This window comes from Melospiza georgiana, chromosome 4 (genome assembly GCF_028018845.1).
Source record: "Melospiza georgiana isolate bMelGeo1 chromosome 4, bMelGeo1.pri, whole genome shotgun sequence".
In the NCBI taxonomy this organism is placed as follows: Eukaryota; Metazoa; Chordata; class Aves; order Passeriformes; family Passerellidae; genus Melospiza; species Melospiza georgiana.
Genome location: NC_080433.1, coordinates 7,349,002 through 7,373,067, shown reverse-complemented (window position 1 = coordinate 7,373,067; position 24,066 = coordinate 7,349,002). Strand labels below are relative to the sequence as shown.

The following is a 24,066-nucleotide window of genomic DNA, read 5'->3' as shown; positions in this document are numbered from 1 at the left end:
CAAGGGATGTTCATGAAAGGCCTTTCAATTAGTCAGCCATCATGTGCTGCATTTCAGAGCTTTGCTTTATTCAGATATTTATTCATGTTCCCAGCTGTTTGCATTTGGGATTTCTTTTAGCAGTGAAAGCACTAAGGGGTTATGAAACTCCGGGCTGGAAAAGTACAGAGAGCTAAAGAAGCTCCATAGTGCTTTGCTGAAACACTACAGCACAAAGTCAGACATCTCAGAAAATGTTCCCTCTTCCCCCTTTCACCTGCTTTTATTCATATTTCAACTTTGTTATAGCCAATGGAGCACAACACACGAAAGCAGGACTGTGTTCCATCCCTGCCATCGCCACAATGAACTCACTGCTTTATCTCTTGCCTTGGGTAAACTCATATTAAAGCTGGAATATCACTGCATATTCCTCATCTTGGAGATGCAGTGGATATGTGACAGTAAGAGGATGAGGGAGATGTCAAAGCACAGCTCAGGCACTCGGAGTTTTATCTGCTGGGGAAGCCCAGTGAAGGAAGCTTGTGGTTCTTCTTGCCTGTGTGAACATGACCCACACAACTCTTCCAAGCAGGAAAAACCATTGCAAAGCCCTTCTGTGAGCCTCTGGCATATTTTTACAACTGAGCTGAAAGCTGTTTAATAGTGAAAAATCTCGCTCACCAAGTAATAGACCTTAGGAGAAGCTATTTTTTGCATAACATTTCTTACTGGAGGAAATTCTCGTAAGACAATTTATTGCCATGGCGGTAACTGGTTGACATTTATGAGAAGCCTTGTTTTACAAGGCTTTCCTTTGGCTGCAGTGCCAGGGTTCCAGTTGTGCTGATGGAAGAAGAGAAGGAAGGTGATGTTATTTTGTGTGCAGGATAGAGATGCATTGATGTGAATAACAAAAAGGGGTGAATAACAAAAATTCTGCGTGAACCACATGGGATTGTGTCTTCCAGAATTGTAAATTGTGGATGAGTTGAAGGGAAAAGCTCATTTTGACAGAATTTTTCTCATAATAAACTTTGCCTCTTCAATGGCCAGCTTAAGGTTCAACAGAGTTGTTGGAATTCTTGAATCTCTATTTTGTGGAAGGGGCTGGGTAAGACTCACTTCAGTCTGATACCAGGAAAGGGAGAGATGGATGTGGGATGGAGCTGTCAAGAGGGAGGACAGAAGCACCCAGAAGAGGCTGATGGGCTCCTGTGCTGAGAGACAGCAGGATGAGGATGATGCTGCTGGAGATGGCTGAGGTTGCAGATCCTGTGGCAATGGCCACACAGTGCCTGGAATCCTAAATTCCAGGTGGAGCAACCACCACTGCCTCCTGCCTGCCAGCACATCCAGCCCCATCAGTCATAGGGGCAGCTGATTTTTAACCCGCAGAGCTGAAGCAAAAAGCTGAGCTGTCCTCAGTTAACCCCCCAAGCACAGTTCCCACTCTCTGCAAGGCAGCTTTGTGTCAGGGGCTCAGCTTGGCACTGGTGGGAAGAGGTGATGGATGAGGGCAGGAATGCCCAGGATGCTGCAGCACTTTTGTCTCCAGCAGCCTGTGACCCCCTCCCACCCAGATCCTGTGGACTCTGCTCCCTTCTGGTGATACTTTAGACTCACCATAGCAAGCAATATTATTAAATTGAGCTGGGGATCCATGCAAAGCACAGGAAGGTGCCTTGGCTGCAGCTGGTGGGTCCCTGGGGGGCTAAGCTGAGTTGTGGGGCTGCTCTGGGTCTGTGCCAACGTGGGTCCAGGTGTGCATGAGCATTGTAGGGTGAGCCCACACTGGGGGGCTGCCTGTGTGCTGCCTAAGTCGTGCTGAGAAAGGGATTTCCAAGAGCCAAAGAGGCTTAAGGCTGCCCATATCCCATTAACATAGTGGGATTGTGCCTGTCTCTGAAGGGCTTTGTGGGACTGAGCTGGGATCTGTAATTCTGCAGAGCAAAGTTGCTCCTCACTCATGGTGCTCTGTGCAAGAGAGGGCTTGATGCTCCATAGAGTTCCTCAGACCACAGCCCATTTATTTCTTAGGACCCCAATCCATGGACCTTGGAAATCTCATGTAAGCCTTGTACACATAATAGTTTCAATGATATTATTTGTTAACTGTTGTAATAAACTGCTGGCGTGGAAGCACCTTGGACCAGTACAGCAATGTCAGAAGTGGCTCCTGTGGTACATCCTAAATAGGATACTCCAAGTAGGACAAGCCCATTTCAGGATTCAGGGCCAAAGAAGCCCCTGGTGCCACTCCAGGGAGCAGCATCAGCACAGCCAGGGAGGAGCCTGGCCCCACAGTCCCTGTGGCCTGGCTGGATCTCTGCTGGTGAGGGGCTTGGGGAAGCTTGCCTGGATGTCTCCTCTGCCAGCCAAGCCAGCTGCAGAGCTGGAGGCCTCAATGTGAAACATCAGGGCCCCTGTGCTGCAAACCTGCCCCCACTGTGCACACTGGAGCACCCTCCTCCTCCTCCTGGCAGCTGCATCCCAGCAGGCACCAAACACCACTCCGTGACAGCTCCCAGGGTGGCTTCTCTTTTTCTCCTTCCAGCCTTTTCTTTACCCTGGTGCCAAAAGAAGGGGGATTAATTTAAAAAGGAAGGAGTAAACACAAACCAAAAGGACTGCACTGAATGAAAGGCTCCAAGTTGTGCTGGGGGAAGCCAGCAGCCACATGCTCAGCTGTGACTCCAGACACCCTGACACGTGTTCCTCTTCTCCCTTGCAGATGACAGAGGGTCGCAGATGCCAAGTGCACCTCCTTGATGACAGGAAGCTGGAGCTCCTTGTTCAGGTAGGAACTGCACATTTCATCTTTTGATAGTTTGCTAGAGCCGTGGGTTTTCACCGGGGTGGGGATAGTAAAGGGTTTTCAGCTGGTTTTCTCAGCAGCCTCACGCTGTGGTTGCCTGCAGAGCTCAGGGAAGCTGCAGCAGGGCTGCCTGGGAAGGATCTGCAGAGGCATATCTGTGGGAAGGACTAATTGAAGACATATTTTTACTTTATGCTGTGCCAAAACTGTCCCAGTCCCTGCCAATGAGATAGAAAAGCACCTCTGGTCATTTTTGACACTGTTATTATATCTCTTAACTATGTTTTTGAGGCACTGCTTAGCTATGAGAAATGCATTGCATCTGCTTAAAATACCTCCAGTTCTCTGCTTGCCATCCTAAATTGCTGGGCTGCACATCAGAGGGGATTGTGCCCATGCTCTGTGAATGTGGTTGGCAGCAGAAGATGCTGTGGTGGTCATGCCACAGGCAGGGATTTCTTGTAGGCTCGTGTGTCAAACACAAATATGTATTAAAATTAGTCCATGTTCCATCTGCCTTATTTTTTACTTTAAAAAAAAAGAAGGAACACTGGAAACAATGAGAGTCTGGTGGTGGATTTGTCAGGAATGGCTGGTGAAAGCTGTAGCATCCTACACTTTCCTGACAATTTTGGCTCCTGTCTCAGAGATCCCCAACGGGTTAACAGCAAGAATTAGAAGAATGTCTTTCCTTTTACAAAGGCTTCCACAGGCAGCCACAGGCAGCCAAAGCAGCAGGAAATGAAACTTCCCATAGCACCCAAATGCCCTGGCTACAGCTGATAAGATGGGAGGGGGGGCAGGATCCTGCCCAGCACCTGAATGGGGATGACTGGAGAGGACTTGAATCACAGGAAGCACGTTCAGCCTCACGTTCTGGAAAGTTGCTTAAAAATACCATTACAAAACTGTTAATGGGTAATGTTTTCACAGTCATCTAGGAGGTGAAATCCCTCAGCTGCCCCTGACACACAGTGTTCAGAGAGTGCCTGGATAACCATGAGTCAGGCCAGTGGTGGAAGGAGAACAGCTAAATGAGGATGACTAATTAAAACAAAACACCATACCAATGGTCTCTGCATAGGCTGCACCAGGTTCTCTGATGCTCTGCAGCTGGCTGGGGGGGAAGTTTAGTCACCTTCATCACAAGGACACAGCACTTGGCTTCCTGTGTCATCTAAATGCCTTTTCTAATTTTTCTTAGTTCAATTAAAAATTAAAAGGGACTATTGGAGAACAGCTCTGCTAAAGCACTGCTCTGTATATTAATAATCACAGCTTAAAATATACTGCAGGAAATCTATGAGAGCTGCCCTGGCCAACCTACTTATTTGGGGTTTGATCAATGACACTAAAAAGCCACAGGAGGATGACAGCCAAGGAGGCTGGTCTGGGAAAGCGTGTCCACTTCCAAGGCAGCAGGAATGGTGCCACGTGATATCATGTTTTTCTAAGTGTTTGATCACACCTTCAGTGGAATTCCTTGTAATCAATAGAGGAAGCAAATTGCTCTGTAAATCACACTAACTAGTTTGCAAGTGACCCATGGTTGAATTTTATTAGTACAACAAATCGTTTTGCTGTTTTCAAGTAATGTGTGAATGGGGGAAGCCGGGAGGGTGATGATGAAAAATTCATGCCCAGAAAAAGCAGTAACCTCTGTTGCATGCAATACTCAGATCTCTGAGCTCCCCCATGCCCCCATTTATACAGGAATATCCGCTGAGGCATCTCAGATGCTTTTCTGGCCTAATGACAATGCTGTTGGGCAGCTTCTAGTCAGGGTGAAATCGCTTTTGGGTGGAGCAGATGAAGAGGAAGGTGGATGTTTTGGACTTGAGGATGTCTCCAGTATTGATTCTCTTTGCAGACATGGGCACAGCACTTTGGTTTGCCTGCCTGTAAAGCACAGGCAAAGCCACCAGTGTTGGGTGGTTCTGGAGCTGCTCCACTCAGCAGAAGTGGACTGAGGTTACCCAAAGAGATGAGCAGCTCTTTGTCCCAGTGGGCTCAGCTCCCTCTGGGAGCAGCATGCACTCTGCTAGGGGAAATCTCACCAGCTGACCCATATTGTTTGTATCTTATAGTGAGATTTCAGATAAAAATAGTTTTGTAAGTTCTGACCACCGTTGTTTTTATTAGTGTTACCTAATCTTGTAGCTGAATGGAACTAGAAGCTGTAAATAAAGTGTTCATCCACGCCCAAGCTTCTGGCTGTCACTTCAAAGCTGTGGTTTTCTGTGGGTGTCTTACCATGGGCTGGAACACAGGGCTGGTTTGCTGGGTTTTATCATGAAAGAGCTTTGTTGGGCCTCAAGATCTAGACCTGCATTGGCTTGAATTGCTCAGGAGTCTGTCCCTTAAATTCTCATGTGAAATTTCCTCCTTTACACCAACCTCAACCTTTCTTGAAAGCTTTTCCATTCCTGTGAAAGTTTAGGAAAGAGTGCTAGTAATCAGTAAGTTTGATTTCTCTCCACAGGTGAGATCAAAATAACAGCCTAACCTGGGTCTGGCCTTACATTGCCTTTCAGGGCTTGTGTGTGTGATATCAGGTGCTCTGCCTGGAGGAGGGTTCAGGGATCCTGCTGCTGTATTTTCATAGAATCACAGAATCACAGAAAGGTTTGGGTTGGAAGGGATCTTAAAGACAATCTAGCTTCACTCCCCCTGCCATGGGCAGGGCCACCTTTCACTAGAACTGAGTAAAGAATTTCTTCCTAACACCTAATCTAAATCCCTCCCTTTTTTTAGTTTAAAACAATGCCCCCTTTTCCCATCTCTATCTGCCCATGGAAAAAGTAACTCTCCCTCTTTTTAATAATCCTCCTTTAAGTACTGGAGGGTTGCAATGGGGTCTCCCTGGACTCTTCTCTTTTCCAGGCTGAACAACCCCAGCTCTCTTTTCTTCATGGGAGAGATGCTCCAGCCCTCTGTTCATCTTTGGGGTACTCCTCTTTGGTGTAGAGAAAAAGCAGCAGAAGAAGCTGGGTCTGATTGAAGGAGAGAGCTGAGTGCAGCTCCCTCAAAGGGATGCAGAAGATCTTGAAAAAGCTTTGGCCAGTGACTCTGGGGAGATGAAATTATTTCCTATCCTGCCTGAAGTGCTGCTGGGCAAAGCCAGATGCATCTGGGAACAATCAGGGTGTTTGCAAAAAGCAGTGTGTTAAGCAAATGTGCTCCCTTTTTGTCTGTGGATTAGCTGTGATCAGACGTGGGGGTTCATGAATCTGTTGTTTGGAACATATCAATTGGTGGGTAATGAGGGCCAGGCTGCAGGAGGACAGGGAGTGGAATTGGTGCTTCTGCTCACAGGAGTCAGCAGTGGCTCAGTGTGACAGCTCTGCCAGGCCAGACTGAAATGTTTCAACACCACAAATTCCCTCCCAAAACTGCAAAAAACCCTCTGACAGGCCACACAGCTATTGCCAGTTGGACCCACCAGGCACATAGGTTTTATTTGCATTACTGTCCCCCAAAAGTGAGATTTTGGCCCAGAGGCAGTGTTTATAACCCCTTCTGTGAATCTTGGCTTGCTCCAGTGTTGGCACATAATGCAAGGCTTGGGGTTACCATCATCAGGAAAGAGATCCTGGCTTCACTCAAACAAAGGGTCCTGACTGAAATCTTGTCCTCCCAAGTCAAGCAGCTGCAGAGTGGTGCAGCAGCAGCTAAGGAAAAGCAGAAACAGAGGATTTGTGGATAAAAGAAAACCCTCCCCAATGTGTTTTGTCAGATAAATGCTGAAATTTAGAAGGGCTAATCATAAACAGAGACAGAGAAGGATCATATGGAAATCTCTTCCTGAGGGTCTGAAACTCAAAGGCTGTTTGACTTGGGATTAGGCAGAAGAGTTGCATTTGGTGTGTGTTTCATTTGATAAATGCCTGTTGAAGATCTGGGGTGTGTGGCAAGTTTATACAGCATGGTTTTTTGGACAGGTTTTTTTTTTCTGATCAGGAACAGAGTGTGGCTCCTTGGATCTTAAAATCTGGGGGTTTTTTTTCCTGCTTCTGTTTGATGCATATTTAGTTTCTAGCACAGTTCTTTTTTTTTTTTTTTTTTTTTTTTTTTTTTTTTTAAGTGTTTGGCTTTATCCAGCTAATCTTTTTTAGTGAGCAAGTCCATTTTCATACTTCTGGAAAATGGATTTCCTCCATTCCCCACTCACAGCCTCCCTATCAGTTATATTATTTCCCAGTGACCATGTATCACTTGCCTGCTGCACATGAAAGGTTTGTGTTGCTTTATTTAAAGACTTTTGTGTAATTGGCAATTCCTTCCTTTCCATGTGGGTTTTTTATAAACATGGCTTTTTTTTTTCTGGGATGGCTGAATCAGGCAGCCTGGCTTGATCCTGGCTCCTGCACTGGCTGTGCCTGTTATCTGACAGCAGCTCAGGCAACTGTCATCCACAAGTGTTAAGCCTCTTAATTCTTTCTCTCTGGAGGAGCTGTTGCAGAAATGGAGCTCATCTGAGGCTCATAGCAGAGCTGTCTGTGGGGTCTGAAAGCTCTGCAATTTCATTGTGGGAAATAACTGGGCAATTTGTATCTGACCTCCTTCAAGGAAGCACTAAGACAGGGAGAGACAGGGGGTCAGCACAACCTGTAGGTATTTTGATGATTAACCACCTCTATCTCCATGTGAACATTTCTTGAGTAACTCTTCCTGCAGCATTTCCATCTCCCAGCTGCCATGCAGGTGCATGCAGAAGCACAGTGACCCCCTGTACATGCCCAGCCAAAATTAACAGGATGCACTGAACATCCCTCTTAATCAGCTCTGCTCTGAGTGAGTGAGGAGTCTTTCAGGAGCCCAGGACTTGTTTGCAGTGTGCCTGCCTGGTGCAGCATCTCATGCCCAGGATTTGTTTGCAGTGTGCCTGCCTGGTGCAGCATCTCATGCCCAGGAGCCTCCTCCAAGCCAGACTGGGAGACACTGGAGCTGTGAGCTGGCAGAGTGCCCTGTGGGCTGCTAACTCACTGCCACATGGGTGGCTGTCACCTTGTCACCAGCGTGGCTATCCCAAGGGGGATGCTCAGTCTGGAGCTCAGTTTTGGTGTCCCTCACTCCTCTGGGATCAGCCCCACTGGCACCAGCCTGAGGCTCACTGTCCTGGGGAAGTAATGGCACTTTTGAGAGCAATAGCACCATTAATTATGGCTGGAGGGACAAATAAAACAGTCTGCTCTCCCTCCCAAGAATCTGTTGGAGTTTTTGCAGTATTTTCAGTACTTCTCATGATCAAGAAATTGCAATCCATGGGGCTTTTCTTACTTCCTCACTTCTATATGCCAATGAGCAGGGTGGTTACCTGGGCTGGTGGAGAAACTGCCATCACCTTTAGGTGGTGCAGAGGCTGGCACCTGCCTACATCAGGAGGAGCTGCCTAACTTTGGATACAGGCTTACAGGCTTTGCATGAGGACCAGCAGTATATCCCATCCTCAGTGTGGATAAACAAGCCCCAGGATGGCCTCAGTCTCCCCAGGGAAGCCACAATAATTGCAGAAGAATGGGGTCCAGCCCTGCTCCACTGCCAGAACTGGGGATCCTTTTGGAAACATCAGCTCCAGGGCTGATGCAGAAATGCAGCCCTGACCGTAAATGGAGATGTTTGGGTGCCAGCAGCTGTCCTTGCCATGCAGGAGAGGCAGCTCCAGGCCTGCAGAGCACCAGCCTCTGCTCCAGAGGCATTTTTAACCACCCCTGTGGAAGGCAGTAACAGCCAGTGCTGGCCTGGAGGTGAGCACAGGGGTGAGTATTGCCCTGCCACCCCACTGCCCTCCCTACACCCTTGCAGGAGCTGCCCAGTGAATATATTCTTGGAGTTGTCTATAGGGCATGTCCTGCTGGGCATGGAGAGCTGGCATGGGCTCAGTGATGCCCTTGGTGAGTGCCCAAGGAGGGATCCCTGCATCTCCTCACCCAACCTCTCCATGCCTGCAGTGAAGCAGCTGGAAAATGTTCCTTCATACAAGGGCTCAGAAGTGACTTGATCACTGTCCTCTGAGTGGCTCTGAAGGTTATGGGGTGATGTGTCTCTCCTCTCCAAAATAAAAAAATAAAAAAAAACATGTTTTCTGTAGGGCAGACAAACAACTGGAGACCAGGCTGAACTTGAGTGGAGTTTTATACTAGGACTGGCAGGATCCAGTCCTTCACAGTGAGAAAATGTGAAAACATTGAATTTGAATCATAATTTAAAATTAATTTGAGCTGAAGGGGGCTCAAATATGCCTTCTAGAAAGACCTTATTTTTTCCAAATTGCAGTGTTAGGACTGTGGTTTCTTTCAGAAATAAATCCTGATTTACTACAGCAAGAGTGAGACTGTAGTCCAGCCCAGCAAGTATTTACAGAATTGCAAATGGGATGTTTTAACATTTTTGGCATTAAAAATTATGGAAGTCCAAAGCTTTGGATGAATTCAGAAGGATCCTGCCAAGCAGTGTCTGAAGTGGGATTTATATCACTGGGACAAAGCACAGAATTGCCCCCTTCCCAGCCTGTGGCTCAGGGGAGATGAGGAGTGTGAAGCCACTCTCTTGACAGGAGAGATTTATCCTGCTCTTTGTTTGAAACTTCTGATCATCCTGAGCACAGCTGCAAACTGCAAATACATGGCTGGGCTTGGTCACCATGGGATGGGGAGAGATGGAGGAGAGATTGCTGTACCAAAAGGGAGTTGGGACCCCAGAACTGAACAGAACAGAACAATTCATGTCTGTGCTCTCACTGAGCAACCAGTGAACCACGAGCTAAGAGCTCTTCTGCTGAAAAGTTCTCTGTTTACCAAAAAAATACACATTTGGTGTTGCTCCAAAGTGAATGTGGTGCCAGGAGCATTCCCACCAGCCCACCTCCTGCAGACACACTTTCTGTACAATACCTACATGTTGTCTTACACCAGGTAAATGGATAAATGAAAAATGGACCAGGAGAGCCAGGTGTGCTACCAAATCCATCCTTCCAGCCTCCAAGGGGTGCCTCTGTTGAACTGCTCTGCAGAGCCTCTCCAATTCCCTCAAAAAGCATCCACCACTGCCATCCATGGCTTACAGAACTTCTGGTGTCAGACTGCAGGGCTGTATCTCAGGGGTTCAGTTCTCAGCTTAGGCTCCAGCAAACCCAGAAGTCAAACCTGGAGGGGAGAGCGTTTGCTGGGAAATGGAAATTGAAGAGAACAGGGGCAGAAAATAAAAAAAAATTGGTGTGCAGAGCTGGGGAGTTCAGCTTAAGAGCCAGAGGGATCTCAGGCAGGGTGAAGGTGGCAAAGCAGATAATCTCAAGGTTGCCCTTGATTGTGAGGGCAGAACTGAAAAGATTTCGGACAGGAGGCAGAATCAGCATCTCAGAGGGAAATCCTGAGCTGGGCTCAGATTCAGGGGTGAAGAGCCTCTGCTCTGCACCCTGGCTTGGCTCCATTAAGAACAAGAGTGGTGCTGGTCCAGGCTCAGCAGCTCTGTCACGATCCTTCCTTTCGAACGGGTTTCGTGATGGTTCATGGGTTGATCTCAGAGTGCAAAAAACACCAACACGGCACAGGGGGTTGCAATGATAATCAAAACAAATGTACCTTTATTGAATAACCACAGCAAAATGTGCTGGAGAGGAATTGGGGGGAAAGGGAAAAATAAGGAAAAAGAGGGAGGAAGAGAAGGGAAGGTATATAGTTACCAAACGTAGAACGGCGAAGTCCTTTGATGTCCATCCAATGGAGTTCACCAGGTCATGTCCGGGGAGATCTCAGGGTTGCAGTTCATCCACAGTCTTACATTCTTTTTTGATGGGGGAAGGGGTGAATCTTGAAACCGAATCAGTTGTATTTTTGGGGAAAAATAATGGTATTTGGAGAAGGGTACACGCCGTCCATGTTCTCAGCAGTGGGTGAGAGCCATTATCTTCTTGGCCCACTGCTCACACCTGCAACATCCATCTTGCTTTGGTCAGCTTGCCTCCCCCACACACCTTCCCCGGGTTGGGGGTTTCAGTCTCAGTCCTTGGAAAGAGTCAGGGGGGCCTTTTCACATAGGGGTTTCATGTCTTGGTTTTTGATGGAGAGGCTTCTTACATCTCAGTCTGTCTGTCACGGTGGTTGTAAAACAGGTGAGGAGTCGTCTGTGAGGGATCACCCAAATCTCAGGAGAAGTCCAGCCAGGCCAAGAGGTGGGACAACTTCCAAGGCTATTGTTGCAAAAAAGACAAGGTGCCCCCTTCTTCTTTCATTGGGTTTAGTGTAGCATACAGCAAACACACCTGTGAACAATAGCTTAGCAATGCTCTCAGGTCTCGGGACCCTTGGCATGTAACTTTCTCCTACAGAGCCAGAAAATTCAGACAAGGGTCTTTTCTTCAGCGGTCCCCAATGACAATTGTGAGACAGATGAGGGAAACTTCGGACAGAGTCTCAGCAGCTCCCAGGTGTGCTGCATGCTCCAATCTCCCCAGAGCTCACCGTGGGTGAGAATGGACACAACCCCCATGCTTACAGACGGTGTTCAAGGGATGGAGCTGCCAGAGGAGAACATTCCAGTGAGGCAGGCTGTGCAGAGCAAGCTGGCAGGTCATGCACATCAGTGAGGGTCACAGGGAGCAGGATTTGAAGAGGTCAAGTAGGGTGCACAGCTGCAGGCAGGGATCAAGAGCGAGCCCAAACAGGGAACATGGAGAGCCTCCAAGGGGATCTGCTGTGCACCGAAGGTCAATCTGGTCAAGCAGCTCTAGAGAAAGCAAAGCTGTGTCTGGGAAAAGCTGGACTGGAAATTAATGAAACCCAGCAGGGATGGTTCAGCCTGTCCAGATTTGTTCCTCAGCACAGGCAGGGGAGGAGCATCAGCAGAAGCTGGGACGAGTGGAAGCAGGGGGCAATAGCTGCTGGGAGCAAAGTGTCCCCAAGATTGTGGAGGGTCAGTGTCCTGGTTTAGGACAAATTTGGGAGATAACCTCCAAAAGGGGGCCACTCCAGAAAGCAAACCCACACAGCTGCTCCCCGCAAGTGGGAAGGATTCTGCAGAGAGAAGTGGAAAGAACCTGTTTATTTAACAGGCACAGCACCCCCAACACACAAAATGAACAATATTGGATGACACCACTCTGTCACCGCTCTGAAAAAGATGGCAAATTCAGAAAGTCTCTCTGGGGGTGGTCACTCTGTTCTCAGTCCCTCCGGCGCTGGGGCAGCTGCTGCCCAGAGTAGGCCCCGCTGGGCCACAGGGTGCAAACTCTCCGTGTTCCCAGGGCCCAGTCTGGAGCAGGCTCGAGTGGTTCAAAAACAAGGAAAGGAAAAACAGTCCAGGAAAAATTTGGACTGTTTAGCTAAACTAGCTAATGAGCAGAAGCAAAAAGCAAGAGCAAAGCAGAAGCAAGATCAAGAGCAAAGCAAAAAAGCAAAAGCAGCACCATGTACTGCCCTGTCTGTGTGTCCCACCAGCCATGGGGGAGTGGCTGATAACAAAACAAAACTTTCACTCTTCAGAGCCAGTCCTGAAGGCACAGAACATAATATCCAGCATAAACAGAGCAACAACTGGGGATACAAGCATCATAATGTCACCCTGGGACAGTCAGGAGTGACCTTGCCGACAGCAGAGGTACTTGTGTGTCCTGAGGAGGTTAGCTGGGGGGGGGATGCTTTCCTGGTACAGCAGTGCTGCACATCCCCTCATTCTGAGCTGCCTGGTGGCTTCTGAGCAGTGCTGAGAGCTGGTTTTACCCCATGTACTGAGAGCTGCTTTTACCCCATGTACTGAGAGCTAGCTTTACCCCGTGTGCCCTTGGACCCCTGTAACTGAGCCCTGCACAGGTGCCACGTGAGGAGCCTCAGGAGAAAGACTCCCACAGCAAAGTCCTTCCAGCCTCAGGAGAAAATGAACTGGGAATGGCAATCATTGCCCTCCACAGAGGGAAATGAGGGTGTGATTTCCAAAGGCCTGCGTAATCAATACCCCTATTATCAGTCTTCCAGAGTAAATTGCATTTAAACTAATACAGGCTGGGGAGCTATCCGTGAGCTGTCAGGAGAGAGATAAGCTGAAGACACATGTTTATTCATATTGCATATGCTGAGAGCTGAATGTTCTTTACAGCTGGCTAAATGGGGATGAAGATATTCAGTATGTTTTGCAGTTCTTCTGCTAAAATGTGTCAAAAACCCTTAATTTTGAGCACACCTGGAACTTTTCAAAATCACAGGGGGTGGGGAGGGAAGGGGCTGATGAAAATCCCACTAAAACATCGGTGAAGGAAGAAAGCTGTTTCCTTTCCTGTGAGGTAACTCCTGAAGCTTTGCAGAGCATTGGCATCAGCAATTTAAGTTGTCCTGCTGACCTCTCACCACATACACCAAGACAGGAATGGAACATCGAACATCTAATGGGTCCATTACAGAGAAAACATCTCATTCACAGTTACTTGGGAGAAATTCAAAAAATCACTATTGTTTCTGCCAGGCTCAGCTGCTCCATGGCTTCAGTGGAGCTTTTGTTCAGCCTGGACCAACCTGCCAGTGTCCAGCAGTGGCTGTGAAGCATGTCATTGTATTCCATGAGATGCTGCTCCAGCCATGGACCAGCCAGTGTCACCCAGCCTTGCTTCCCCCACCCAGGAGCAACTGCAGGGTCTGCCCAGCTGTGAGGCACCAACAAGCTCAACAAAGGAAGTAAATTTGGTTTAGCAGCAGGACAACGAGGCTGAAATTCACAGTGCTCCTCCTACTCTCTGCTACTGCTCCTTCATGGTGGAGTAGCCCTTGTGTTGGTGCCACATCCCATCCCTCACCTCCAGCCTGGCTTGTCTGATGTGTGCCACAGCAGGCAGTGGTGAGATTCACGTCTTTTCACTTAAGGCACAAACAATGTGGGTGTCTGTGCCTGAGCCACACTTTTAGAGCTGGTGGAGGGATGAGGGCACTTGTAGGGCACAGCTGAGCTCATCCTAAAAGGGATCATCTGAAATGAGTCGTTCCCCTTTGTCTCCTCAGCTGCAAAGACTCTGTACAATCAGCTGTCTCATAGGTGTTCACACTGTGGGTGATTATACCAGTCCTGTTCTGGCTCCAGCTGCTCCTTTCATGTCCTCCTGGCTGGACAAGAAACCCAAGTAGTAAATTCAGGTAAGAAAGTGCTAAACGTGGCACAGGATAAAAGCTGTCTCCTGGAAGATGGTGCAAATAGAAAATTATTTTTTTTATAGCATGGTCTGAGCAAGCAATTTTAAAAAATAATAACAGATATACTGGAGATGATTCCAGGAGATACTGAACCATCTAGAGGAGTGTAGCTCAGGAGAAATGATGAACGAGGCAGCAGAGCAGATTTGCTTTCCTGCAAAGGTAAAAAATGTGCATTTCCAATTGGAGCTAGCATTTCAGGATGGAACATTTCCCCTTATTGCTGCCATCAGGCTTTGCAGCACAAATGCTAGGTTGATAGTGAATGGGTGAGCAGCTTGATTGTCTAAGCTGCGTTACTCAGCTTATAGAAAATTGTTTTCTATTCCCTTTCCTTTTCAGCCTCAATGGATGCAACTTAGACAAAAGATCTCAACTTTCAACCAAAAGGCAATTCCTTCAGCATGACACAGTGAGAGCTTTGGCCATAAGTGAGGCTCCTGGGCTCAGGGGCATTGCACATAATGAGCAAAAAGGGTCTTAACTGTCTCACTAGGAAATTATTTCCTTTTCCTTTCCCTTGCTTGCTGCAGGTAACCCAAAGCAGCAGCTGGCCATGGCTGCATGGTGTCAGGTGGGAACAGTTTGCCTGCAGCAATGGATTCAGGCCAGGTGGTTTAGAGCAGCTCAGGTGTGCTTACACAGACACAGGTTTGAGCATCACACCTGGCAATGACACTAAGCAAAGCAAAGAGGAGCTGGCTCTGGCACCGTGGTGCTGCCAGCAAAGGCTGCTGGGGCTGGTTCAGCCCACAGGTACAGGAGACACCTGCAACCACACTGAGGGGGCAGGAGGCTTGGCATGGGCAGCACAGGCGTGCAAGGAGGCCATGCTGCCCTTCCTGAGGGACACCTGATGTTCCCCAGCCCTGAATACCTCACCTCTCCCCCTACAGTCCCAATCCATTCCCTCTGCTTTTGTCCAGGAGTGTGTTTTTTTAGGACCATTCTCTCTGGAAATAATGCAAAATGCCTCAAGTGATAGCACAAATCTCCAATCCCCAAACCTTGCTGTATTCCCAGTGTGGCTCGTTGCTTTATTTTGGAGAAGTGCCTACTTATGGGGAAGCTCTGGGCTCTGTGAAGTCGAAATGGATTTGTCTCTGTCTTTGGTGGATTATTTCCCCCAAGGGCTGCAGTAGCTGCTGACAGCAGCACAGCCTGAGCTGGGTGCCTGGAGGAGGAGTGAGGCAGTCACTGTGAGCACAGAAAGCCTGCCTGTGGCACTTGTGTCGGCCACAATACTGGATATCATCAGGAAAACCATCAGCTTTTCTAATTTTCAGGACAGAGGAGATGGCTCTTGGCTTATAATTGGGTCATGCTGTAAAAAAACCTGCACTGGCTCATCATGAGCAGCAAGATGTACCCATTCTCCCCTTGCATTCCTGCCCTGACCTCTCCCAAAGAGGCAATCCTTTTGGATGAGAGGTTGTTCATACAGATAGGATATCTTTTACTTTCCCATCTCTCTGCACTCAGACATGGCTCATTACAATTATGTTTGAATGAAAACTCTCCTGTTATTACCTTTGCTGGGAAACTGCCCACATTTGGGGAGGAAGAAGCACAATTCTAAATCTGTCTTGGGAGGAAGCTTCAGCTCTGTTCTGACTTTGACGCTATCTAGGTAGCAGGTCAAACAAGATGCTTGGAGGTAAAGCCAGCAAAACATGCCAGGTTTTATCTTTGGGAAAATTGGTTAATAGTACAGATTTTGGTTCAGTGACTTATCTCCATCTTGGTGAGGAGTCTCCCCTCCTCTGTGCTGCCAGGCTTCAGCATCCCCATTAGCAGAACAAGTGCCTCCTGTGCCCTCCTGTACAAGCAGCTGCAGCCTGGTCCCTGTCACATCTGCCTTTGGGAGCCACCATCCTCTTCATCCCTGGAGTAACAGAGACTGAGTACCACAGGCATCCCCTCACCCTCCCTCGGGCACAGGTACATTTTGGGCCACTGGGATCACACTGCCAAACTGCAGAGGTACCAGTGGCTCATTGCTGGGTGCATAACCCTGTGGTTACAGTGCAGGATGGAGGTTTGGAGCAGGAGGTGCAGTGGTGACTAAATGCGACCTGACGAGATTGTGAGCAGGCCAACAACTCCTATCTCATCCTGGCCCTCCTGGTTTGGCAGCCCAGACAGAGTTAGAGGCTTCAGCGTGTCAGAGTGGATCTTGTAACAGCTCTAAGTTACCCTTGTCTCCTGGAAAAGGAATGAACTAAAGAGATTTGCATCTGCCCTTTTTAAGAATAAAATAAACCTCAGCAGCCAAGCCATTTTCACTTATTTGCCCTCCTCCCTTTGAAGCCAGGATGACCATTTAATGTGTAGAGTTGTTCTGACCCACGTGGTGATGTGGGCAAGGCCATTGCTGGTGTTTCCCCAGTCCCTCTGATGTTTATTGGTTTGTTGTGTTATTGTTTGTTGTTTTTATCCCAGCATCCATGCATCGGCCTCACACAGCAGCCAGACCATTGCATGGGATGTGCCTCTCAGCAGCTCAAAGGCAAAAAGGCTGTTTGGCTGTGGCACTGGCTTGTGGAATTTCCTGATTAACAGAAAGACGAGTTTTTGGATTAATTTTGTTCTGTCTTTTGAGGACATTTCAGCAGTAGATGCCTGATTAGAATAACCTTTCCACCTGCACTCTGCCTTTACTCCTTCTCCATCCTATCTATAGTGAGCAGGGGATGAACAAACCTATTTCATGATGTTCATTCTTCTAAACTTCATCTTCTCTTTTCATTTTTATTGTCTGTTGAGCAACCAGAGAGTTTATATGCACTAATATGCTTTAAAGAGGAGGAAGCACCATCCATGCCCCTGACCTGGTTCATCTCATGGGTGCTGGATCCCATTTCTGCCTGCTTCTCACTCTGCATTTTCCCTCCACTCTTTTTCAGGCAGCTAAATTGGGAACACAGACGGCAGCTGGGATAAGCCCCAGTAACTCCATTGTCTTTCCTCCCTGCACTCATGTCCCTTTCAAAGGCCTTTTGATGCTCCTTCAGCAAGCAGAGCTGCATCTGTGTGCTCCACCATGACTTTGGGTCCAGGCTTTGGGATAAGGGATGAGATCTGTCCCTGGCAGCACATCATATATTCCTGAGAACGGGTACCCCACAGCCAAATATTTCTAGAATGCAGGATGGTGACTTATGTATATACATATCTAGGAATTTGTCAAATGATTCAGCAAATGTCACTGAGCTACAGAGACACTGATGGTCAGGCACATTTGCTGTGATTCAGGGCTTGTCATAAGCATTTTGCACAGCTCTAGCTCTTGGGCTCTAGTGGCTGGTTCTAAAGCAGTCCATTCCCTGAAAAACACTATGGAGGCAGAGAGCATGAATTATTATTTGTTTTCACTGTGTGGACAGTTGATCAGTGACAGATGTTTCTAATTGCATTAAGCAAGTGGAAATAATGAGAATTAGATAGTAGATTCTCCAGGAATTTACATTTAGATTGAGTTACAACTTGCTATTAAAGAAGCAAATTCAATGTAGATGCATTCGTTCCTCAGCAGAAATGGGAGACGATTATTTTTAATTATTATTTGATTACTTAAAAATGAGCTGTGTTACTGTACTTAAAAATATTTGACTCAAGGGGATGACTCAATATGTGCACTTTATGTGTCCCTTAAAAGATACGGAGCTATGAAATTGTTCATCAACAAACATCTCCAGCTCCCCATCACAGTCCCACTGAAAGGCAAGTGAAAAGCAGAGGCTGCCAGAGCCCATCTCTGAGTGCCCAGTTTGGGCAGTGCTGGGCTGGTGCTGGTGGCATCAGGCTCACCCGAAGCGTCTGCGTCGCTGAAAAACTGAATTAAGTTGCACTGATGGAAGACAAGCTGCATCCCCCCCTTGGACACCACGCTCTGCTGGGCTTGGCAGGGATTCCAGGCTGATAATCCCTGTGTTTTTTGTTATGTGGGGATGAGGGAGAGGCAGCAGGGCTGGGCAGAGGTGGGTGCTCGGGCTGGAGCAGGGCGGGGGACGCGCACGGCCTCGCACGCAGGGAGCAGCAGCATCTGCTGCCTGCAGATGACACAGATCTGACGGCTATCTCCCCCTCCATGCCAAGAGGAAATGAGCTGTGCTTCAAACCACTGGAGGTTTTCCTTTGGGGACTCTCTCACAGCTCTTTTTTTATTTTATTTTATCTCCTAGATTTCAAGTTCAGCTTCAGACACAGAAATGTGTGAGTCCCCTGTCAGCAGAGAAGGGATTTATGTGCAGTGCAGATTATTGTATGTCTCTGTTTAGCACAGAATCCAAGCTACAATACTTTTTTAACCAACTAGCTGGCTCAGCTTTTAATTTTTTTTCCTTTTGCCTAATGAGAGCCTTATCCAGAACTCCTTGAAGTCAGAGTCTGTCTATCAGCTTCAGTAGGCTTTGGATCAGATTTCACATCACTGATTCATTATTAATTACACATCTGGGACTCCCTTTTCAAAGAGTTCATTGTTAAATAAATTCACTTTTAGACATTACAGACTTGGCATTCTTGTGCATTTAATAAAACTCTGGCAAACCAGCAAAGAGCCATGGGCCAGCTTCTCTTCTGGTATTGATGGATGAATCTCTACTGAGCAACAGTGGTTTACACTATAAGGATATAACATATTTCTTTGCTCTCATATAACCACTTTCTGTGTGAGATTAAGTCTGTGTTTGAGAATTTTGCCTTTTCCGGGATTTCTCCTCTCATTTTTATAACTTTTCCTACCAGCAAGAGTTCCTCTGTGGATTCAGACACTGCAGGGTGAAATATATTTGCCATGGAGATTCTTTTCTCTTCAAAGAGATTCTGGCATCTTTTTCCTTGCACAAACTGCAATCACATCTTCAGAGCGTCCTGAGAGAGCAGACAGGCAGGCAAATGTTTTCCTGTGACCTAGGGCAAGTGGAATGGAACATATGTCTTTCTGAATATATAGGGTCTTTCCCATAGTCCTCAATAATCTAGCTCAAGTCCAGACATTGAAGTGACCAAGAAGCTGCTCTTGAAACTCTTGAAATAAAAAATATTTCTTTTACAGAGGAATAATTTTGGCAGAGGAATATGTAGAAATAAAGGTTTTCCTACTGGATTTCCTTCAATAGGAGGTTGTATCCTTGGTGAAAAAGAACATCTTATATTGTGATTTAATGGTACAGGGTATAATTACCACTTAGCAGCTGATGGCAGAGGGACCAGCAGCCCATACAGGTGTTTCCTGTGCTGCAAGGATCTCCTAAGCTACACTCAGCCCATCCTGGGCTTTTGCAGGGCTGCCCAGACACATGAGGAAAAAAGGATGGGGTGACACCTTCTTTTTCTCCTGATGCCAAATCAGAGTTTGGCTTAATGGTCCTGGTTAATACCAAAGTCCAAATAAATTGTGGGGATATAATCAGTTTCCAAAGCTTTCACTTAGTCAACAACTGTTTAAGGTACACAGAAAGGAAAACTAGTAGAAATCCAGCTCCCATTGTTTATTAATGAAGCTCTGAATGTTGATCAGAGGCAGACATCCAGTGAGTCCATGGCATGTACCCAATGCAAGGAATAAAAACTACCACACAGTTGTGGAAGGGTCTGTGAAGGAAGAGAGAATTTTGACACTGGGGCACTTGAGCCCCTCAAAAATCAAAGCTAACTCCCTACTACAAGTGAAACATCTCTCCTGCTTTATCACAGAGAATGACAAAACCTTTTCCCTCCCCAAATTCACCTTCCTCCGTTTCTCAGAAATCACATTAAATGTGATTATTATCATCACCCTCGTGTATGAAGTGCAAATCTTTCCAAAACTGCAGCCCTTCAGCATTAGAAATTATAAAGTTGTTTACTCCTTGCCAAAGAGCAAGTCTGGGGGTGGGTCCACAGCCACCTGGTAGGACATGAGGAGGGAGAGGGAGATGAGAGGGATCTGTCACACAGGCAGTGTGGCTGCTGGCCAGTCAGCAGAGATGCCTTCAGTTGCCAGAGGCCATCAACCTCCAGCATCATTTTCTGGAGGTGTTTGTGCTTCCAGCATCTGCTAGCAGCATGACTGATCTCCAGGCTAGCCCAGAGACTTTGTCTCTGTCACTCAGTGGAATTTACTGGGAACAGGGTCTCTGATACCCTTGCGCACAGTGCTGCTGTGGGATCTGCTCCTGCCCACCTTCCGCATCTGGTTTAATGAAATCAGGAACAGATACAGTTGTCTGATCACTTCCATCTCACTTTGCACTGAGGATGTGGCTGGGTAAGAGCCAGAAAGACATTTTCTGGACATTGTCAAGGAAGTTCAGCCTGTGCCCAGCAACTCCCTGTGCCATGCCATTGCATGGCACACTTGGACATTTTCCCATCCACAGGCCAAGGATCACTCCTTTTCAGAAGCCAGGCTGCCTTTATTTGCTTTCTACCCCTCCTGCTTAGAAAAATTTCCTCTCCAAGCTTCTCCTTTCATGGTTCATTACATTCATTGGCTAATTCTGCTATCACCCCAGTACATGGGTCATCACCCACTTTTGTATGCACTTACATTTTCCAATTATTTCCTTAGTAGCTGTTTATCACTAACAGTTTCTACCCTGCCTGAATTCTCACCTAACCATTCTATCTCATTTCTTTGTTCTTTCTTTGCAGGAAAAAAGCTTGGGTTGTTGGGGGTTTTTTGTTTTATTTTTGTTTGTTTGGTTTGGTTTGATTTTTTGTTTGTTTGGGTTGGATTTTGGTGGTTTTGTTGGTTTGTTTATTGTTGGTTGGTTGTTTTTGTTTTTAAATAAAAAACACTCACTATCTCATCATTTCACTCTCCTCCTTTATAATAGAACTGGTTTATTACCAGCGCTTCTTTTTACAAATACCAGGGGAAATAAGCCTTTTTTATTCTCCCAGTAATTCCTATGGTGAGCAAGTATTATTTTGCTTTCTTTTCTTTTGAATTGTGGCCAATAATAATTTTTCTCCATTACCTCCTCCTTTACTTGTGGGGGTTGCACTGTGACATTGGTGAGCCTGGAGTCAGGAAAAGAAGCCCAGCATCCTTGTTCCCTTCCCATTCACCTTCAGGATTGCCTACAAGGCATTAGAACAGAGCTGTGAGTGGGGGGGGGACTGCTAGGACCCATTTAGGCTCCTGACTGCCCTGATGTGCACCAGGATGATGCATCTACAAGTGGAGATGGACCTTGCTTGTGCCCAAGGTTTCCCCATTAAACCTTGATCTGCTCTTTGAAGCGTCCTCTCCCTGTCCTTCTGCCTCTGACATGGGCTGGATGTGGTGGCTGCTGTGACTGACAGCCCTGGGGACCAGACCAGAGGATCCAGGCAGCTTCCTTGCTGTGTCCCAAGGCTTGCTGGACATGGAAAACTTTGCTTCTTAGGGACACACACTGAAGCTGGCTTCATATATAGGCTCTGAATGTACAGACTCAGGAGGGAGGACTGCAGAGGTGCTGGAGGCAGGGTGAGTTTCTGTGCTTCTGCTGATGAAAATTGTTGATTTTTTCCATTCCCTCTGAAATAACCACAGTTCTGTCACAAACCTAATCCTTGGTTATATCTTGCATCTTCTGCTGACTCAAGAAGCAAACCCAAACTCATCCAGAGTGGAGACACCCTCTGTCCTACAGGACAGGGTGTATCAGACCCTGCCCCATGGCCCAGCTGAGTCAGGGGCCAGTCCCAGCCACCACTCTGGTGAACCTGGGGACAACACTCAGGCACAGGAAGCCAGACTATCAGCAAGGACTAAGTGGCATAGCACTGATTTCCTGTGCCTTGGGAGCTGCACCTACACAATGCAGCACAATTTTACTTGACTCCAAGGTTAAAGCAGCTTCCTTGGCCATCCCACTCCATAACATCTGAGCTTTGCCATCAGGCAATGAGCAATGTAACCAACATCTGGCAAGTGAAGTTCAGCCTCTCCCTCCTGACCTTCCCAGGGGAAGAACTGTCTGTCTGATGTGTAGAATTTTCAGAGAGTGATTTACATTTGAGCGTGTTAAGCCAGAAGCTTCAAAACATTGTGGTATGTTCTTAATATAGCACAGATAATTAAACTGATGAGAATATCCAGGAAGGCCAATATGCTTCAGATCACAAGTTCCTTAGGGGAGGGAAATCCAACATTGCTGGATGCATGGAGAATCTGCTGGTGGAGCCAGCTCTTTTGACTGCATCCCTGAGTACAGATAAGATGAATGCAGCCCATGTACCCACTATGCTTCTGCAGGCATTTTCCTTCCCCAGTCTCAGCACATGAGGATGTAGATCTTGTTAAGTTTAATTCATTTCCCTGCACTCACAATTGGTGTGTAAAATAAACCAGGAAGACTTAATCCTAGGCATCCGACCTAGCACTATTATTTCCTTTATTTACTTTTATTAACGTTAGGTTTGGTAACAGAGGAGTTCTTAAATAAATGATTTTAATGTGTTTAGAAAATGTACTACAAAAATAAGCATTCACTTAACTTACTAAATATTTTCAGCAATGAAGAAGTGGCTTTGAGAGAGGATGGAAATAAACATCCTCATTCAGGAGAGATTTTTAAAAAGCAAACAGAACATAAGAATGCTAAGCTAAGCTAGTATGTCTTGGGAAATTATTTTTCCTTTTCCACATCAGCAATAACAGATCAAGAGCATTTCCAAGCACCAATTTCTGTAGGCTGCATGAAGGGAGATGGACATTTCTACAGTTGATTTGAAACTGGATGAACTAGAGCGCTTCAGAGGTTTACAGTCGAAAAGATAAATGGATTGTGTGAGCTGTCCAATTTCATTATGTGCCCTAGCCAAACTCTTTCTTTAAGGTTTGATAGAATTATGATCAAACATTTCAAAATAAAAATGCTGACCTCTGTAGAAATTGTTGTTGACCTTGTCAAGGTAGGTTTAATGCTTTAAAAGAATACCAACAATCTCTCAGTGATATAAAACTTTAACAGACACCACCAAATCGAAATATATATAGAAGGCACCTGGTTATTCACACTGGCTGAGTGCTTATCAAGCCCCATTGTCAGCTGAGTGTGAAATGGATTCTTGCCCAGAAAGCTGCCTCTGAAGCTGGCTTCGTGTTCAAAGTTTGATTTGCCACATGTGATACAGTCAAATGATTTAAAACACAATTGACTTTCTTGTAGCAGTTGACTACCCTGTTTCAAAATGTCACCCTGATTTTTTGAGATTTTCTAAGCCTTCTGATGTTTACATTCTTGTAACGAACTTTCTCACACACTTTCTGTAAATAACTTATTGTTTTGCATTCTTTTATGGAGGAGGAGAAATTTGATAGACTGTTGGTTTGTCCAGTGTCATGGGAGAGGTGGCACTTTCACCCTCCAATCCTTCAGTTTTGGAAATCTATAAATGTTGGAGTCAGAAAATAAATTTCCCTTTTTCTTCACCTCAAGAGCAGCGGTGTGTGCACTCATGTTGTTTCATATCCTATAGTGACATCAAAATTATACACATCTCCAGAAACTGAAAGGCAAATACTCATGAAGACCCAAAATACTTTAAGCCAAATATTTACAATGCTGATTATCTGAATAAATTTGTCACATACTTTTCTAAAGTAGGCCACCTCACTTCCAGCTCAGAGTGCTGCACAGAATGCCATATCTGTGTCTTTTTTTCTTTGCATTAAGGCAAGGGTTTGAACCAAAGCCCTGCACACAAACCCTCTTAACTCCCCAGCATGTGCAATTAGCATCTTGAGCTGCTTCAGTTTGTATTAATTTAGCATCAATCTCCAGTTGGAGAGCTCCATCTAATCTGGCCTCTGTATCTGTCACTGCTGCACTTTATGTGCAAAGGAAGGTGAAACAGCTGGGCCCCCAGATCTGTGACAAAACCATGAGATATGTTTAGCCTCAGTAATATCATTGCTTGCTTAAATTGATTGCAGATAATGACAGTGAAATCCATCTCTGTTGCAGTGGCATCATCCACAGGTTAAATGCCCTTGTGTTGAAAAATGAGACTTTTCTGACTCTTTGCAAGGATGAGGGAAAGAAGAAAGGGTTGCCTGGTTACCCAGGCTGCTTTGAGGCTGTGGGATCATGATTTGCTGCGGCCTTCTTCAGGTAA

The 24,066-nt window shown here is 46.5% G+C and overlaps 1 protein-coding gene across 6 annotated transcripts in view; it reads left to right on the top strand.

The window, feature by feature from the left end:
- Positions 1 to 24,066, top strand: part of FRMD4A (FERM domain containing 4A) — a 372,469-nt gene that overhangs the window by 238,014 nt on the left and 110,389 nt on the right. For all 6 annotated transcript variants that reach the window (XM_058022117.1, XM_058022116.1, XM_058022115.1 and 3 more), the window contains one exon: positions 2,714 to 2,779. In XM_058022117.1, the coding sequence (XP_057878100.1) occupies positions 2,714 to 2,779 (66 nt within the window). The remainder of the gene's footprint in view (positions 1 to 2,713; positions 2,780 to 24,066) is intronic.